The 19,394-nt window shown below is 46.0% G+C and overlaps 2 protein-coding genes across 10 annotated transcripts in view; one reads left to right on the forward strand and one right to left on the reverse strand.

Annotated features, from left to right (window-relative positions):
* Positions 1-15,230, reverse strand: part of OLAH (oleoyl-ACP hydrolase) — a 24,107-nt gene extending 8,877 nt beyond the window's left edge. Inside the window, exon 1 of one of the 2 annotated variants that reach the window (XM_030550476.1) lies at positions 14,970-15,230. The gene's annotated coding sequence lies outside the window, so the exon portion shown is untranslated. Of the gene's footprint in view, positions 1-4,562; positions 4,684-14,969 lie in introns of those variants that run through there. The other variant, XM_030550477.1, reaches the window with a different exon arrangement.
* The window catches only part of CROT (carnitine O-octanoyltransferase), a 39,709-nt gene continuing 34,362 nt past the window's right edge, over positions 14,048-19,394 (forward strand). For 3 of the 8 annotated variants that reach the window (XR_003998781.1, XM_030550462.1, XM_030550466.1), the window contains exons 1-2: positions 14,480-14,729; positions 16,785-16,908. Coding sequence is in view for 7 of the 8 variants with exons in the window: in XM_030550462.1 (XP_030406322.1) it covers positions 16,794-16,908 (115 nt within the window). In the remaining variant the exon portion in view is untranslated. Of the gene's footprint in view, positions 14,152-14,475; positions 14,730-16,422; positions 16,610-16,784; positions 16,909-19,394 lie in introns of those variants that run through there. The other 5 variants (XM_030550463.1, XM_030550465.1, XM_030550469.1 and 2 more) reach the window with 5 other exon arrangements.

Here is a 19,394-nt window from a genome sequence, read left to right on the forward strand (position 1 = left end):
CCCTCTTCCTGTTTTGTCATCTCACTGCCGACATAGTGGTTTAGAAAGTCTTTGCTTCTCTGTTTTGCTAGACTGTAAGATCCATGGGACTGGGACCTTTTTTTAGGTTTGTGAAGCATTATGGAAGCATATGGCTTCTAATCAGAAAACAACTAACACACCCACCCCTATCTACAGAGATTCCAATTTGGATGGGCAAACTCATTCAGTCGCAAGGGGAACTAGCCTGAACTGCTGTCATCTTTTAAACCAAACTATTATGCACAGCATTCCTTATTCTGGCATAAATGTTGTTTCAAAGACTCAGACTCTTCCAGTGATTAAAGGCTTCATATATGCTCAGGGCGCAGCAAGCAGGAATTCCTGAGAGCCCATCTCAGCGCTGCCACTGACTTGCTGTGTGGTTTTGGGGCAAGTCACTAGTCCTATCTGTACCTATTCCTCCAGCAGTGAAATAGGGCTATTACTAGTCTCCTCCTCACACTGGGTTTCTGAGGTTTTAAATAATAATCCAATAATAATCTTTCATCCAAAGATCTGTACGTTCTTTACAAAGGTGGGAACAAAGAGTGATGAGTAAGACCAAAGCCTCATGATCATGCCAAACTCATCTATCTCTTTATTGCTATTATTCTAAACTATGGGAGCTATTATATTCAATAACAGTACTTTCTGACTGTTTTCTTAAGCTCTCAGCATTTTGTCTTGAGCCATTCTGTTGTGCAGTAAACCCACCCCAGCATGATTTGCTTCCATTCTGCACCGTATTGCCAGCATTTATGAACTAATGATCGGTGTCAGTTAAGTAAACAAAGGCATTCTAAGTTCCTTCTAGCCTTCTCCCATAAAGCAATTGGATCACAGTTTGAGATCTGCAATTTGGCAGGTCATTAGTGTAATTTTGACTCTGGAGTGACTGGCTGCATACTGTGATGGAATCCTAGTTGGCTGGTTTGTGCTGCTCTGCTGCTAGTTCTACTAAAGTTAGGGTGACCAGAAAAATCAGGACTGGGGTGGGGGATAATAGGAGTCTATATATGAAAAAGCCCCAAATATTGGGACTGTCCCTATAAAATTGGGACATCTTGTCACCCTAACTAAAGTACATAAGGCTTCACTTAGAGTAACCAGACACATAGGACACCGGGGAAATGCAAGGGTATTAGACTGTCTATCAAAATCATTTCCATACATTTCACCCTTGGGCTGTACTAACTGTAAATGTTCTTAATATATTTTAAACACCTTTTCTACTTGCTGTAGCAATCTTAACAATATGTTAACTCTGTATGTGAGAGTGTGTGAGAAAGAGAGTGCACGTCTCTCTTTCTAAGGAATATAAAAGAAATGTGCCTTACTGAATACACTCAGCAAGTGGCTGACGCTAACCCACACAGGGAATGTAGTGCACAACATATTCAAGTATAAAGACCAGTAAATGAAGATAGCCCATGCACACTATCCATTAGGAAAGGAAAGAGATTTAATTTTTATAAGACAACCGAGAAAAGGGAGATTGAAGATCAATTTTTGAAATCAAATATATTTGATTTATATTCAAATATCAGTAAAAGGATGCTAAAAACATAAAAAGCCAGTGTATTTGTTCTGAGCTGAGAGAACAAAATGCAAAAAAAACAATGCAAGCAATTATGTTACTACAATATCAAGGGCTAGATTCTGCTGACCTTAATAGTGGTGAGTAGTGCCTTACTCCACAACTAATCACAAGAATTTTTAGTTTTCTGATCTTCAGCATTGTACTCTGTAACTACACCTCGACCCCAATATAACACGACCCGATATAACACAAATTCGGATATAACACAGTAAAGCAGCGCTCTGGGGGATGGGAGGGGGAGGTAGGGCTGCACACTCCGGCGGATCAAAGCAAGTTCGATATATCGTGGTTTCACCTATAACACGGTAAGATTTTTTGGCTCCCAAGGACAGCGTTATATTGGGGTAGAGGTGTATCACTGCTGAACATCAGTTCACATAGGATGAAAATTTAGCCCCTGCATAATAGGGCTTGCACAACTCTTAAATTCCATTTAAACTGTAAAATTAGAGCTTGAATGGGACCTAAGTGCTTCATAGGCCTTGTTTGCCCCCCTGAAATTCACCAACAAGAGACTGCAAGTGACTGGAGAGGGAGAAGGGGGTCCTCCTAAAAAGGCATGTTTTGCACCCTCCAGGGATACTGGTAGAGAGCAGTTCTTGTGAGGTCACAAGCATCAGAGCTTCATTTTCACAACCTGGCATGCAGGCCACAGCTGGCTGCTATAAAGAACTACCAGTTGATTTTGCACTAGTGCCTGGGACAAGCAGACAGTCTAGCACCTTTGTCATTTAAAATAAATACAAGGGATGTGACAGACTTTTGTCCATATAATGATAGTGTTCTTCAGCATCCACAGTTGATTACCTGACATGCACCCTGTATGTAGAAGGAGGCAGCCATTTGGGTTTGTGTGTAAAGATTTTATCATCCTTTGTCATCCTGTCACTGCCTTTTATGCAAAGCCCAGCTATCAGTCAACTATGTTTCTATAACACACTGTAGAAAAACACACACTGGCAGTGGGGAAAAATTACGGTGGTGGCCACGCTGCCTTAAAAAGGAAAATACAAGAAGACATTTTTGGGGGTGGAACATCCTCATAATCATCTCTTTTGAAGTTCCACTCAACAGGGGTCTGAAAGGAAGATTAGATGTCATAAATGATTTATAGACGAGCAACCTAACAAAAACACAATGTGTTTCCTGCACACTTGGCTAGCATGCTCCGACTCCAAGGAGGAAGAGCCAGAAGAGGACGATTGTGACCTGGATCACCTCAGGGAAAGGAGGATTCCAGGTGTGAGGCAACAGCATTCCCCACTAGGCAGGAAGGTATGTTGATGGAGGAGGAGGACTGTTTTCACCCTTGATGGCTGTCTCATCAAAGTAAAAAGGCTGTCTCCCACCGAAGGCGTTTCTTCCTCCAGGGTCCTCTACTCTTAGCAGCCCCAAATGAACTCTGAAAGAACAGCAGCCAGCTTTCCTCTGACAACACAGGATAAAGCGGGGCCTTGCCTGCAGTATGTTCTCCCTCTTCAGGGGATCTACACTGCTTCCCTCAGACCAGGTGCCATGCCTGCCGTTGCTGTTGAGGGGCAGCATCCTTCATCAGGGCCTGGAGCTAGACAAGTGTAATGGAGTGCACAGTGCCAAATACCCTTTTCCTTGAGGATATCAACTGCCTCTCACAGAAGTGGTTACTGTGAGATCTTCTCCCTGGGGACTGAGTCTTCCCATTCTTGTTTCCATCATTCTCTTCCTTCTTTGTCTTTCCTTCATCTCCTCCCTGTTTCTTCCAGTTCCCATATTCCCCTTTCTCCATCTCCCCATGTCAGTCTTTCTTCTTTTATTCTCCCCTCAGTTCTGTCCTTCTTTCTTACCATGTTTCCTCTTCCACCCACAAACCATTCAGACAAAAAAACCTGTAAGATGGCTGCTACCTTACTTCCTCATTGCCAGAGACAATAATTGTATAGCTATTAAAGGCCCAAAATTATTTCCCACAAACATTTGGACTTAAGCTTTGCTCATATTAATGTTTATGACAACTGAATAGTAAAGAGGTTATAACATGGCAAACCAAAATTCAATTTCTAATTTGTTGAAACTGTTAATACAATCTGATATACACAGATCTTGCTTGTCCATGGCATTGCACCATGTGCAACTCATGCAGACATTTACATTTTCACCAAGTGCACCCAAATCAAAATGGTGGCATTTTATATCCACCTTGAACACATGGCAATGGAAAAATCTGCCCAGAGTGTGACAGAAGGCCTCAGTTATCTTGACTTTCATGTATGTTTAAATTGACAAGAGTATTAATTCTTTTCCATTACTATTTCTGAGGATGGGCTACCTCAACAGGAACCAGAAAAAGGCAAAGCCAAGAGAAAGTTAACAGAAATAAAATATTAGCTGGGTGTCAGGGAGATACAAACTGCTGCTGTAGGCTGCAGAATAGCTACTGCACAGCTAACTACTGGAAGATAGCATGCCGGGAAAGTCCCCTGGGATCTTTCTGCATTAAATGCACATACCTGCATATTTGGTATTATTTATTCTACTTTCATATAAAGAAACCAGAGTAGTTGCTACCTCCTTCAGCCTCCCAACTGATTGCCTCTCCCAATCATCACCTCCTGAAGGGGACACTACTTCAACCTCCCCCCAGACTGATCACATACCCCCACAACTGTGTCTCCTCCCTCAGGGAAACTCCTCACTCCAGCCCCAATGATCAGCCACGACCCTCTCCTGCAGACAAATGGGAACATGCCTCTTCTTCCAATTGATTGAAGGTGTGCTGCCCCTGGCACTCAGTTTACATGTGATTAAGACACCACATTAGTCAGAGTCCTTCCGCTGTCTTACCATTGCAATACTAGACACTTCAGATAAATCTTCCAGTCATGGGCTTTCACCCTGCTCTCTGCCTTCTGCTCAGTCATTTCACAGATTTGTCACCCTCTGGTTTCCCTTAACCCAATCCTACCTCAATTAGCAAGATGACTTGAATGCCTGTACACTGCAGCCTGGGGATTTCCTTTATTTTCAGTGTGCAGTATGAAGCACCAGCAAGCCCAGAGGTGCGCAGACAAGCAGTTGGAGCAAGATTAGCCTACCCAGGAAGAGAGGGAAATGGTGTTCAGGTGACACTGCACTTCTCTTTAAATACTGTCTAGGTAGTGCAGGGGAGGAGCAGAATGCTCACAGACGGCACCACAAATGGGAATGCAACAAGGGATGGAAAAGCAGAGCATCCTCAAATAGCAAACAAATGTGGAGTGACCCTCATAACATGAAGCATGTGACAGAGATATACGGGGGTCAGAATCATAATTTGGTCTTAATCCAAGGTATTTTAAAAGTACACATTACGTACACAGAGATAATAATATAAAAGACTGTCACATGATTTAAGTAAAATAATATCTTTAGTTAACAAGTATCAGAGGGGTAGCCGTGTTAGTCTGGATCTGTAAAAGCAGCAAAGAATCCTATGGCACCTTATAGACTAACAGATGTTTTGGAGCATGAGCTTTCGTGGGTGAATACCCACTTTGTCAGATGCATGTATTCACCCACGAAAGCTCATGCTCCAAAACATCTGTTAGTCTATAAGGTGCCACAGGATTCTTTGCTGCTTTTAGTTAACAAGGAAATTACAACATATATCATCCAGGTGCTGAAACAGTGCAATAAAGAGAACTAGCAGTAATGCCCTAAATTTATATGTAATAATCTCACATTTTCCAGTATGTGATGTGGCTAATGGCCAAAAGCCAATAATCATCTCAGAAATACAAGTTGCTGTTAGAACTTCATTTCTGTTACTGATTTTATATTTTTTTCTTTTCACTGTAACTATGTAAGAAATAAATGAAGACAACAAAGAAGAAGAATTTTAGTGTAAGAACATTTAAAATTAATGGTCAAAATGGTCAAGCGGCTGTGGATTTTGATGCTTGACTTAAGGCATCCAAGTTTAATTATTTTAACCAATATCTGTTTTGTTTGTTTTAAAATGTGTAAGAGTTTTTCCATTATTCTCCCTACATTTCTCTCCAGCACTTCTAGGAAATTCAATACTCTATGGAGTTTAGGAACTTGCACATTATTGAAAACCCCAGCCAACAAGCACAGCTGATATCCACAAGAGAGCCCCAGCCTTCTCCTGACCGCCACCTGCTATTCCTGTATCAGACTGACAGAAGCAAAATCAAGAAGGTTATTATATTAAAGCCTCTACCCCATTTCTACCAGCTATTTCAGTTTCCATGGAGACAGGAGCAGGAATGGATAAACTTTGGCAGTGGCTGCTAATACTGAGCAAATGTTGGTTTCAAACAGCTAATACACAGGAGGTAGGGAGTGAACCGTTTCTATGGGGTATTATTTAGAGTGCTTTTATTCTGGGAACAGTAGGGAATTTATTAAACTACACCTACCTTTTGTAGGTGTCTGATCCAAGGGAGTATGAATTGACTGACTAGTCTCAAATGATAGTTTTGCCTGCAGTCTGCCCTGAGGTTGGTACTCATGTTCTACACAGCTTAACATGAGGCAAACACACACTCCTTTGCTTAGGATAGACCTGTTTACCAACTGTTGCCCAAGCAGGGCTGTGTGGTTTTCATCACGTACTAACATCATCCTATAGGGGGATTTCATAACTTTACACATACTATTGCTACATACATTTCACCCTGATATTATTGACCAATGAGATATTAGTTTTCAAATGATAGCTCACCTGGCATATTTTGTACAAAGATTATTACAAGAGTGTGCAGGCTGTGAATATAGGAGTGCTTTTGGTCACACCCACATAACCTTAAACATGACAAATGCCAGCGATCACAATTAAGGCTGCAATTTAGTCACGCAAGTCACAGAATCTGTGACTTCCAAAGACCTCCGTGACTTCAGCCAGCGCCGGCTGGAAGCTACAGGGGCCCCTGCCTCTGCAGGCAGACTCCCACAGTTCCCATCCGCCATGGGTGGCAGGAGGACACCTGGAGTTCTCTGCCTCTGTGGGCGGCAGGGGGGACCCCCAGAAATCCTGGCTGCTGTGAGCGGCAGGGGCAATACCTGCCACTCCCAGGCACTGCAGGCAGCAAGAGGGACCCCCGCTGCTCCTGGCTGCTGCAGGAGGCAGGGGGACCCCCGGAGCTCCCGACTTTTACCAGATTTACCCGTTACTTTGGGATGGGCTCATTTATTAGGATTACTCTTCTTGGGGAGGCGGTGTTCTTTAATTCAATCAATGTACTGCTTGTGTCATTTGCGTTTCCATACAGAGCTCTTCTTCTCCCTTCTGCAGGTTCCCTCCCAGTAGAGTTATTCAGCAGAACCTAGGGCTTCATTGTGTGGACAGGTGCAGGGTTAATTCGGTTTAAGGGTGCTAAATGCGGTATAAAGTCGTAGTGCAGACAAGGCCTAAGGGTCTCCTTGGGTTGGGGCTGCCCAGGGTTTTGGGATGTAGGGGGATTATAATTGGGAGGGCTACTGGCAGGGTGAGGACCATTAGTTGCGAATGTGACAGCCTGTACTGGCTCTGAGGTAGTCTTTTTGCTGATTTATCCATTTAAGACACCAGTCTCTCTCAGCAAATCTCCCTGCCTGTTTGATTTTTGCCACTAGTTCATTACAGGTTAGGTGTTCTATATCTACAGCCCCCATGGTCATTTTTGTCTGAGAATTTAGTCCTGCATAAGTGTTCTGTACTAATTCAGGTCCCTGATAACGGGAAGTGATAATCCCATTCTCTTCTGTCTGGAGTAATGAATCAGAGAGAGCTGCCAGCATCTTTTTTCGAATTCGGTAAGCTTCAGAGGCCACTCCTGGTTTCTGGTTTTCCATTATATATAGTTTCTTGAGGAAAGAAGCAGGCAGTAATATTTTGAGAGCACTTATCATCCACTTCTGGGGTTCAGCAGCAGTCCGCTCCCAAGAACCTTTGCCTATGTCCAGACCATCTGCATCATAAGGAGAGGCAGATAACTGAGCCAACTGGGTTAAGACCATGCCATCAGCAGAGGAGTACATTTGCCAAATGCAAGTCAGCCGTGCCATGGCAGTGACACGGTTCAGTGGCCCCAGTCTCTCGAAAATAACCTTGGCCTGACTAGGAGACCATCTTACTATGTCCGTGACCAGCTCCATTATGGGAAGATTGGCTCCTGCCACTATGGTTTAACCTACCTTGTGGAAACAGGAGCGACGTTATGCATGTGTGGCCAATCGGGATTGAACAGGGCTTGGGGGTCAGCATCAGGGGGTCTCTTTATTTTCCCAGGGGATGCCAAATCACAATCTTCTCTCAACCTTACAGCCGCTACCACCCCCTTATGGGTGCTAAATTGGGCACGCAATTTACTAATCTCTGCCTCACATTTCTGATGGTTTGCTGCTGCCTTATTCTCATCTACAGGGAAGCGAGTTGCTGCTCTTGCTTCTTCTAACAAAATTTTTGTGTATGTTGATTCTTTCCTATATTGTTCTGCATCCCTGCTGGCCATGTCTCTCTCCTCTTGCATATTTCTAAGTACAGTCACCATTTTAAGTTTTTCTGCTGTAAATTCACACCCAAATATTTCACACTTGTTCAAACGCTGTTGTAACTGCTTTTTCTCCAGCTCCGGTTCCTGCCTTCCCTTTACCATTTCAGCCATGTCCAAACATGCATACAGTAATGCCCATGAAGCAGCCGCATCCTTTGCGCTACCTCATGGCTTAAAGGTTGTGCAATATTGTTCAAAGCTCAGACTTGCTTCAATCAGGGGATTCTCACCCCTAAAGCACCCCCTTTCCCAGGGGCATTTCCCCTTCTTCATTACCTATGTCTCTAACCTGTTGGTTTTCTCCTGTCTCAAGTGAGCAGCCAAGGGTTTTTTTTCCAGCCATCTCTACTTCCCTTATCTCACTAATGATCCCTGCCAAAAGCCCTTTCACACAATCACGGTGCTGCGCTCAAATCTTTCCTTTTAAGGCACAACTCAACTCCTTATTGCACGGTCCTACAGTTATTCTAAGCACGATTCTTAACTTAAAAGTTACAAGACGTTACCAAATATTCTATGAGAGAGGGACTGTTAGAGAGATTATTCCTTCACCCTACCACTTCCCTGGTCCTTCTCGCGTGAACAGAGAGCAACAATACCCCAAGTCCAAAGGCACAAACAATTACATGTTTATTGGGGTGAACTTCCAGCAAGTTAAATCCAAGTTCCTTTTTCCTTATTTTCGAATCCCAACTTACTTCCTGTTTGCCCCTAATTTATATAGTAATATTCTCAGCTATACCTTAACCAATCATTTTACTGAAATTTACCTAACCAATCCTAACATATTGTAACATGATTAGCTAATCAATTATATCCCACCACCTTAATTAGTTTACACCCAGCAAAATCAATTATACAGCAGATAGAAACAATCACAGAACCAGACAAAGACCAGGCAAATAAACAATAGCAAAGTGGGAACTATAATGACAAAACAATACAGAAGTGAGGATTTCACAACTACATCTATACAGACATAAGGGTTTTCCAGCTGTGTCTATTGATCAGTGAGTTCTTACCAAACACAAAACTATCAAACTAAATTTTCTTTTACATCTTCTAGCTCATCCCTTTAGCTGGCGATGACAGATCGGATCACCTTCCTAACAGCCCTAGATTGCCTTATTTCAATATGACTGGTTTGAAATATGTGATGACGTGACTATATGCTTTCCAGCTTATGGCTGTTCCCACTGCTTAGCCAAAGGCCTTAGCTTAAGAATGGGGCCTCAGATTGTCACCGCAAGAGAAGGCCCTTACACAGGTAGACAGTGATTTTGATTCTTTCTTTTATACCTCTATAACTAGCTAAATGATAAACACAGACCTTGCTAAAGGAGCTTAGTCTGAAAAAGGAAGAGAGAGTTTGCTCAGGTCTGTGCCTCAGTTTCCCCACTCCACAGCAACTACTCAACAAGTACCATGTGATTAGGGTCATGTGTTGTTCACATTCTCCACTAGTTTCTTACCAGATTTGCCTGTTACTTTGAGGTACACATTTATTAAGGTTACTCTTCGGGGGGGGCGCGCGGCGGTTCTGTAATTCTATCAATGTACTGCTTGTGTCACTTAGATGTTCTCATGTGGAGCTCTACTTCTCCCTTCTGCAAGTTCCCTCCCAATGGAGCTATCCTGCAGGACCTATGTGCCCCAGGGCTGGGTTCCTCAAGCCCTGGAATCAGATGAACACATGCACATTAACAGAGCAAGTCTGAGTGGATGAGATCCTTCAGCACTACAAGCTGACCTCTTATATGCCCCTGACTCAGCAGGCTGGGTTGCGCAGCTCTTCCAAACTTTCACCCTTATATGCCATGGGCACCACACCTGACAGGCTGGGACAAGCAGCACTTTTAAGCTGCCACCCATATATGCCCCTGGACTCAGAAGGCTGGGTCGAGCACTACTGCTAAGCTTCCATTGTCCTATGTCACAGGTTTGGCATATCCCTATCCCCACTTTCACAATACAATTGTTCTGGTATTAACCCACTTGATGAGCAAACCCCATAAGATTTTTGGGAGCTACAGGGATCTTTAGCTTAGGTAAGAGGAGTGTTGCTTCAGAACAAATGGGGAAGCCAAAAACCAGAGAGTGAGAGAGAGAGAGAGAGAGAAAGAAAGAGAGGGAAGGAAGCAACTAGTATAACCATAAAAGTTATTTATTGCCAGGTAATAACCATGCAAGGAGAGCCAAACAAACAAAATAGTTATAATATTAAATCTAGCTTAAATCTGATGACAAAAATCAGGTTTAGAAATCTATACCTGATCACACAAGTCAGGATTAGAAAGCTATACCTGGAGTAGAGAGAGAGCTGGGTTCTCACCACTCCGTGCAGCTTGAACCAGTAGGGTTCCCAGGCGGTCATGATAGCTGAAATGGAGCTATCCTGCAGGACCTAGGTGCCCCAGGGCTGCGTTCTTCCAGCCCCAGAATCAGATGAACACACACACTACGCCCAGGTTCCCCAAGAACATATAGCTGATAGCTAACAACAGGGACCCACCCACCCACACACATGCCCTGGCCTCGCTCACCCTATGAGGAACCCCTCGAACACACACCCCAGCCTCGCTCACCTCACAGGGACCCTGACCCCCTGGGCAAACGCCCTGGCTCCACTGACCCCACAGGAATCCCCCCTGCACACATGCCATGGTCTTGCTCACCCCATGGGGACCCCCAACACAGACACACTTCCAGGCCTCACTCACACCATGAGGACCCCACACACACACATGCGCGCCCAGGCCTTGCTCCCCCATGGGGACCCCCAGATACATGCCCAGGCCTCGCTCATCCCACAGGGACACCCCCAACACACATGCCCTGACCCTGCTCACCCCAAGGAGACCCCCCCCATAGATGCCCAGGCCTCACTCATCCCACAGGGACCCGCCCCCCCCCGCATGTCCTGACCTCACTCACCCCACAGGGACCCCCTCGCATACATGCCCAGGCCTCACTCACCCCACAGGGACCCCCCCCTCATGCATGCCTTGACCCCATTCACCCCACGGGGACCCCCCCCGCACACATGTCCAGGCCTCGTTCACCCCACAGGGACCCCACACACACACCCAGGCCTTGCTCACACCACAGGGACCACCCCCGCACAGACTCCTCAGCCCCGATCACCATACGGGGACCCGTCTTGTACACACACCCGGCCCCGCACACATGCCCTGGATCCCCCCACCCCACGGGGACCCGCCTGCACACACACCTGGCCACACCCACCCCATTCGGACACCCCCACTAGCCCCATGGGAACCCCTCTCCCCCACAGCCCTGCTCACCCCACAGGGACCACTCCCTCCCATACACCCCAAACCCCACTCAGCTCATGAGGACCCTTCACACCCACCTAGCCCCATTCACCCAATGGGGCACCCCTGCTCACACACTCTGGCTCACTCACTCCGCTCATGGTGTGAGGATCTCGGCCTCCAGAAGGAGGCTGCAGTGGTTCCTTATACCCAGTTCCTTATTCAAAGGCCAAACTTATTTAAAAATACCTCAACGTAAGATTAGAGTTTTCATCAGATTAATGCAGTTGAACCTGATAAAAATTAATATGACTAATTAATTATTTGTATGCAGAGTACTTGAAGCCATGTCTGACCTGAAGAAGAGCTCTGTGTGGTTCAAAAGGTCTTCTCTCTCAGCAACAGAAGTTGGGCCAATAAAAGATATTACCTCACCCACCTTGTCTCTCTAATTAATTACATTGCTCTACAGCCAAAATGCTTCTGAAATAAATGTAGTCCAACTTTACTAATTCTGGGTCACTGAGAACGAAAATGATGCTTAGAATTGTTGATTGGCTCTAGTTTTCAAGATGTGCTATTGGGTCAGTATATACAACCCTTGACTTGGGAATGGCGGAGGATAAGTGAGTTATAAAGGGAAGGGATCTCAATTTAAACCAGAAATGACTAAAATACATCTTAGACTGGATCTATGAATAAATCTATGACTGGGTTTGGACAGTACTTGCTTTTGAGGCAAAACAATGAATGATGCAATCTGAAGCTGGTATTGCGTCATACATGATATGAATTGCATCATGTTATTCCTAGAAGTCATGGATGATGCAATCATAACAAAGTTTACATCACTCTGCTGAACAAATTGCCCTATATCAGCTCTAGAAATCATACAGTGTCGTGCTCTCTTATTTGTCAGTGTTTGATTTTGCAAAGGGACACATTTCTGTTTAGCCAAAGTGAGCAGAGATGCCTCGTACTTGTGTGAACAGTGCAGATAACTTCTGCTATGTTTGTGGCGAAGTGACTTTTGCATCACAAAAGCGCAGTATAACCACTATGGTTAAGAAAGCCTATCACCTTTATTTTGGCTGCAAAATTGGAGATCAGGACAAGAGGTGGGCCCCACACATATGCTGCATCACTTGTGCAACAAATCTTCGCCAGTGGTTGAACAGGAAAGGGAAATTTATGCCTTTTGCAGTGCCAATGATTTGGAGAGAGCCAACGGATCATACCAGCAATTGTTACTTCTGCATGGTGCCTCCAGTTGGGAAAGGTGTGTCAAAGAAGAAAAAGTGGACTGTGCATTATCCAAACATTCCATCAGCTATACGCCCAGTACCCCACGGAGAAGGACTGCCGGTTCCTGATGCACCAGAAACATTCTCACTCGAGTCAGACGAGGAAGAGGATGAAACTTCCGGTCCTGAACCATCAATGTCACAGGACCCACATTTTCTCCCATCCTCCTCCTCTGAACCACACCTCATAACACAAGGTGAACTGAATGACCTTGTCAGGGATTTGGAACTACCCAAGAGTAAGGCAGAGCTGTTGGGCTCCAGACTACAGCAGTGGAATCTCCTGGCAGGCTATCAGGGCAAATGGAGCCCATCAATGCTTGCAGACTATTGCTGGACAGTGACAAGAGATGCTCCATTTAATGAATACAAGAGACAAGCCAAGAAGCGCTGAGTAGACACTGAATAGGACTAAACTATGTACATAATAGTTTTTTGCCTTTTGTTTCATAATACATTTTATTTATATAACCCTTTTGTTGATTTTTAAAGTGTTACATAAATAGGACAGGTGAAATATTATCATGTAAAGCAACCATAAACACATGAAAAGACCTAGGTTTACAATTTATGATTAAAACTCTACTATCTACACAATATACATAGATATAAAATGTAAAAACTTAAATATTTTAGAAACAGTAGCCAATCAGTTGTTTTAATTGTCATATTTGAATTCAGCACATCAAAATACATAATAAATATCACATTTTATCTCCGAAGCAGACGACTTCTCAAAAATTGTAGACCAGTGTTATTTGTTAAATAATGAAATAATAGGAATCATACAATATTAGGGCTAGAAGAGACCTCAGGAGGTCTTGCTGGCAAGAATACTGTGGGAGGCCATATCAAAAGCTTTGCTAAAGTCAAGATATATCATATATCTCCATATCCACAGAGCCAGTTATCTCATCATATAAGGCAATCAGATTGGTGATGCATGACCTGCCCTTGGTGAATCCATGTTGACCATTCCTTATCACTTTCCTCTCCTCCATGTGCTTACATATATCTCAAGAGCTGGGTTTCACCTGACTCCACAACAAAATAAGTCTGGGATTTCCCTAAATAAGAACAGCCATATGGGGTCAGACCAAAGATCCATCCAGCCCAGTATCCTGTCTACCAACAGTGGCCAATGCCAGGTGTCTCAGAGGGAGTGAACCTAACAGGTGATGATCAAGTGATCACTCTCCTGCAATCCATCTCCACCCTCTGAGGAACAGAGGCTAGAGACCTGCAACCATCCGCCTGTTTTTAAGCCGCTGGGACTCACTGACCTGACGCTGTGTTCTTAAGCAATATGCTGTCACGTGTTCCAGCCCCACCCCACTTCCACATTGTACACAGGGCTTGAATAAAAAGCTGGGTTTTGACAGGCTATGTGACAGAAGAGATACTGAGCAGAGCTGAAAATAAGCCACTACAACATTCTGGTAAGAAAGTGGCTGCGGGTGAGGGCCAGTACACAGCCAACGTTAAAGCTCTCCCGCCCCAGTGCTTTAAGCAGCCTAGCGTGGGGTGGAGTGGGGTAGGGGTTGGGGGGGAGGTTCCCGTGGGGTGAGTGGAGTCAGTGTGTGTGCGGGGGTCCACGGGGTGGGTGCGGGGAGGGGTTCCCGTGGGGTGGGCGGGGTCGGTGTGGGGGGGTGTTCCCTTGGGATGGGGGGAGGGGCGGGGGTGTTGGCGCGCGCAGAGGCAGTTTCCGTGGGGTGGGCGGGGTCAGGGTGTGTGTGCGGGGGTGGGTGGGTTCCCGGGGGACTGAGCGGGGCCAGGAGCCGACTGGGGCTGTGACGCGTTCCCGCCGGTAGCGGAGGCGGCTTTGGGCAGCTGGCGGCGGCGCTGTAGGGACGCGTGTCTCACTCACGTCCCTGCCCAGGCCGCGGGGCCCGGCCTCCCGCCCGCCTCGCCTAGTCTGAACAGGGCGAGGCCCCGGCGGTGCTTGCGGCTACTGCGCTCCGCGTTACTGCTGCGGCGGGCGGGCCGGGGCTGGCGGCGGCGGGCGTGCAGGGGCGAGGTGAGCTCCGTGGTGGGCCCGCTGGGGGGGGCGGGGTGTCAGCCCTTTGCCCGGGGCGCTGCAGCCCCGTTCGCTGTTCCCGCCGGCAGGGCTGCCCGAGCTGGCGGCTGCTGCAGGGGGGCGAGGCCGGACGTCCCTCGGGCACGGCTGCCACTTGCAGCGCGGGATGGGCCCCGGGGAGGGGGCCTGGGTGCCCGAAAGGCCAGGCCGGGGCATAGCGAGCTGACTGCACGTACTCACCCGACAGCAGCGTGTGCCTAGGCCGGGGGGCCGTGCCCCAAACAACCCCTGGGGCAGAGCTCGTAGAAACTCCCCCAACCTGCCCGGATCTCCCAGCACCTCGCCCACAGCTGTCCCCGCTAAACTACCCCAGGGCCGGGGGCGCTCGTCTGGCTGGCCTGAGGCCCAGGAGCACTTGGCCTAAACTGAGGGAGGCAGAAGTCACCTCCCCGCTGCCTGTCTGCATGCCCCTGTCCTGCCGCCAGGCCAGGCTGAGGCCCCGTTGAGTATGAATCCTTGTTTGTTCCGTGCTTAAGTTTGCCTGGTGTTTACAGACTGATACAAGGAGCAGGCCACAGTCAGGTCTAAGCGTTTGTCTGCAGTTAAAAAGCTGCAACTATGCGGCTGTAGCTCTTCAGTGAAGTATTGGGGATAGCCTGATGCTAGTGCCTGCATTTGTAATTTTCACACCCTGCAGCTGAAGTAGTGGGTTTTTTACCCAGGAAAACTTATGCCCAAATACATCTGTTAGTGTTTAAGGTGCCACAGGACTCCTCGTTGTTTTCATTTTCGTGAAGACACTACTTATGCCCACGGGAGGGTGACTCCCCTCCACATAGGTAATCCACCCCCACCTTCCCAGAGTGGGTAGCTATGCCCATGGGTGAAGCCCTCCCGTTGGCATAGCACTCTCTGCACCCAGAGTTAGGTTGGTATAATTGCATCATGCAGGTGTGGAAAATCCTGATAGTATCAACCAAGCCTAAGTGTGATGTAACACTATAATAAAGGAATTATAGTAGTACAAAGGTTATAGAAAAGAGGTATTTGTTATGTGCACATTTTAAAAATAATATCTTGTTTTTAAAAATCAAACATAAAATGTTATGGATGGTGTTTAGTCTGTAAAATTGCAAAAATCAGTAATGAACAATTAATATCTGACTGTAAATGGACTAATATGAATTATGAACACAAAGGGTAAGTACTAGATGCTTTCCATCTTTCCCAGAATATATTTCTAGCTCTAAAATTTTACTGCTTACTTAATTCATTACAAAAGCACCCACTGGACTGGGGTGACCATCCTGTGGCTCCGGAGATGCATGCGGCTTTTCATAGGTTAATATGTGGCTTCTTGCATAGACACTGACTCCGGGGCTGGAGCTATAGATGCTAACTTTCCAATGTGCCAGGGATTGTTCAATGTTCAACCCCCTGCTCTGCCCCAGGCCCTGCCCTCACTCCACCCCTTCCCCTGAGCCTGCCATGCCTTCACTTTTCTCCCTGCCCCTGCAGAACCTCCTGTGCACCGCGGAACAGCTGATCGCGGCAGGCAGGAGGCACTGATTGGTAGGGCTGCTGGTGGGCAAGGGGAGCTGCAGGTTGGAGTCGGGGGAGCTGATGGAGGGCTGCTGACATATTACTGTGACTCTTTGGCAATGTACATTGGTAAATTCTGGCTCCTTCCCAGGCTCAGGTTGGCCACCCCTGCGCTGGACAATTCAGAACTCCTGGGATGTTACCAGAGGAACCGTAAACAGCCTCCAAGTAATAGATTCCACATCTTGTTTTGGGCATCCATCACCCATTCTGAGTGTTGTGCCACCAAGAGACTTTTCTGGCCCTGGTACCATGGTGGTGTTTGATTTCTCTATTAGGTATGTCCTTAGTGCAGGTGGTTGGGCTTGATTACCTCTTCTAGGTCCCTACATTTCTGTAATTCTGTGTGTTACAATATAAGAGGCAGAAATCCAAGCAAAGTAGATAGAAGTGGAGTGGGAATATGTAAGCATGCTATCTAATTCAGGCTTCATAATTACTATTTTGCTTCAGATCCACATCATGGAAAACCAAGTGTTTGAATCCTCTGAAGAGAGAACCTTCCAGTACCAGAATTCTCTTCCTTCACTGCCAGTGCCTACTCTTGATGAATCTTTAAAGAGATACCTTGATGCAGGTATAGCTGTTATAATCCCTTAATAAACTTTTGTCTTTTAGAGAGGTCCAAAAATTGTTGGAAAAAGGTGTGTGTTTGCTCGTGGCTGCCTTTGTTTGTCCAGCATCCCCATATAAACAAAGATTTCAAAGCACTTTTCACATTTGTAAATACAATTTTTTGTTACTATTATTTATACACCTCCAAAAGTCTGCTTGAGTCTTTTGAGCAATCTCTCTTGGCAAGGCTCCTGCCCTAAAGAATTTACCATCTAGTAAACAAAATATCACAAAGGAAAAGGTGACAGGGAGAACACAGATATGAATGCGTTCTTCTGTTTTATGCCAGATGGAATTTGCTGTTTCGTAAATCATAGACCTCTATTGTGTCAGACTCTTATACAGTAACTCCTCGCTTAATGTTGTTATGTTCCTGAAAAAGGCTACTTTAAGCGAAACGATGTTAAGCAAATCCAATTTCCCCACAAGAATTAATGTAAACGGATGGGTTAGGGTCCACAGAAATTTGTTTTGCCAGACAAAAGTCTGTCTGTGGGTGTGTGTGTGTATATATATATACACGCGCACACACGCACGGAGTATAAGTTTTAAACAATTTAATACTGTACACAGCAATGATGATTGTGAAGCTTGGTTCAGGAGGTGAAGTTAGAGTGTGAAAGAGGATGGGATATTTCCCAGGGAATGTCGTACTGCTAAATGTTGGATTAGCACTCAGCTGAGCCCTCAGAGTTAACACGTTGTGAATGTAGCCTCACACTCTACCAGGTAGCTTGAATGGAGGGAGGAGAGAGAGCATGGCAGAGAGAGACAGAGACGTGTGTGTGTGTGTGTGTGTGTGTGTGTGTGTGTGTGTGTGAGAGAGAGAGGCAGACAGACAGACATACACTCACGTGTGTGAGAGAGAGATGTGCATTGCCTCTTTAAGTGCTGTGACCCCACTCTAAGTGCACTACCTTTTTAAGTAGACCAGCAAGTTGAGACAGCAGCTGCTACCAGCAAGCTCCCTCTGTCCTGAGCCCTGTCATGTCTTTCCCTCCCCTTTCCCGCTCTTTGGAGATGAGGTACAGGAGCAGGGGATGAGGGACACTTTGACATTAGCACCCCTTTTTTCTCTCTGCACAGCAATCGGGGCTCCCAGGAGCAGCTCCAAGGCACTGGGCAGGAACAGCACACGGTAGTTGGGGGAGGGACACCTGAACTGCCTAGCAGTTGATAGCCTGCCGAGCAGCTGCCACACAGGGAACTTAGGGGAGCAGGGAGCTGATAGGGGGCTGCTGATCCATCCTGATTTCAAGCCCCCAGCAGCTACCTTCAACGGGCTGCTCTTTCTGCAAGTGGTGGACAAAGCAGGCGGCTGCCAAACAACATTATAAGGGAGCATTGTGCAACTTTAAATGAGCACATTCTCTAAACAGCGACGAAACAACGTCACCTAGGTTGATGTTAAGTCAGGAGTTACTGTATAGTAAACAAGTCACAGATATAGGAATGAGCTGTCTATATTTCTTTCTAAATAATTCTATCCTTCCTTACTCGCTCCCAGAATTCTGAGACTTCTTAATCTTTCTTTGCAGCTACTGCAATTTCTCCTGCTAACCCACCTTTTAATGGAAAAACTTTACTTGAGCAACAGCCTTGGAGGTGGGGCTCTGACAGCCCTACCCAGATAGAAACAAATATTATGCCATAATTCCTAGATCCACAGAGGGATCAAGTGCTGTGGCACTGAGCATTGCAAAGCCTAATTTTTAGACACCTAAGTAAAATCACAGGAGCTACAGTGCAATCACAGAGCCTGAGTTAGGTGGCTAGACTCATAGACTCTAGGACTGGAAGGGATGTCGAGAGGTCATCGAGTCCAGTCCCCTGCCCTCATGGCAGGACCAAATACTGTCTAGACCATCCCTAATAGACATTTATCTAACCTACTCTTAAATATCTCCAGAGATGGAGATTCTACAACCTCCCTAGGCAATTTATTCCAGTGTTTAACTACCCTGACAGTTAGGAACTTCTTCCTAATGTCCAACCTAAATCTCCCTTGCTGCAGTTTAAGCCCATTGCTTCTTGTTCTATCATTGGAGGCTAAGGTGAACAAGTTTTCTCCCTCCTCTTGATGACACCCTTTTAGATACCTGAAAACTGCTATCAGGTCCCCTCTCAGTCTTCTCTTTTCCAAACTAAACAAACCCAATTCCTTCAGCCTTCCTTCATAGGTCATGTTCTCAAGACCTTTAATCATTCTTGTTGCTCTTCTCTGGACCCTCTCCAATTTCTCCACATCTTTCTTGAAATGCGGTGCCCAGAACTGGACACAATACTCCAGTTGAGGCCTAACCAGCGCAGAGTAAAGCGGAAGAATGACTTCTCGTGTCTTGTTTACAACACACCTGTTAATGCCTCCCAGAATCACGTTTGCTTTTTTTGCAACAGTATCACACTGTTGACTCATATTAAGCTTGTGGTCTACTATGACCCCTAGAT

This window comes from Gopherus evgoodei, chromosome 2 (assembly GCF_007399415.2).
Source record: "Gopherus evgoodei ecotype Sinaloan lineage chromosome 2, rGopEvg1_v1.p, whole genome shotgun sequence".
Taxonomy (NCBI): domain Eukaryota; kingdom Metazoa; phylum Chordata; order Testudines; family Testudinidae; genus Gopherus; species Gopherus evgoodei.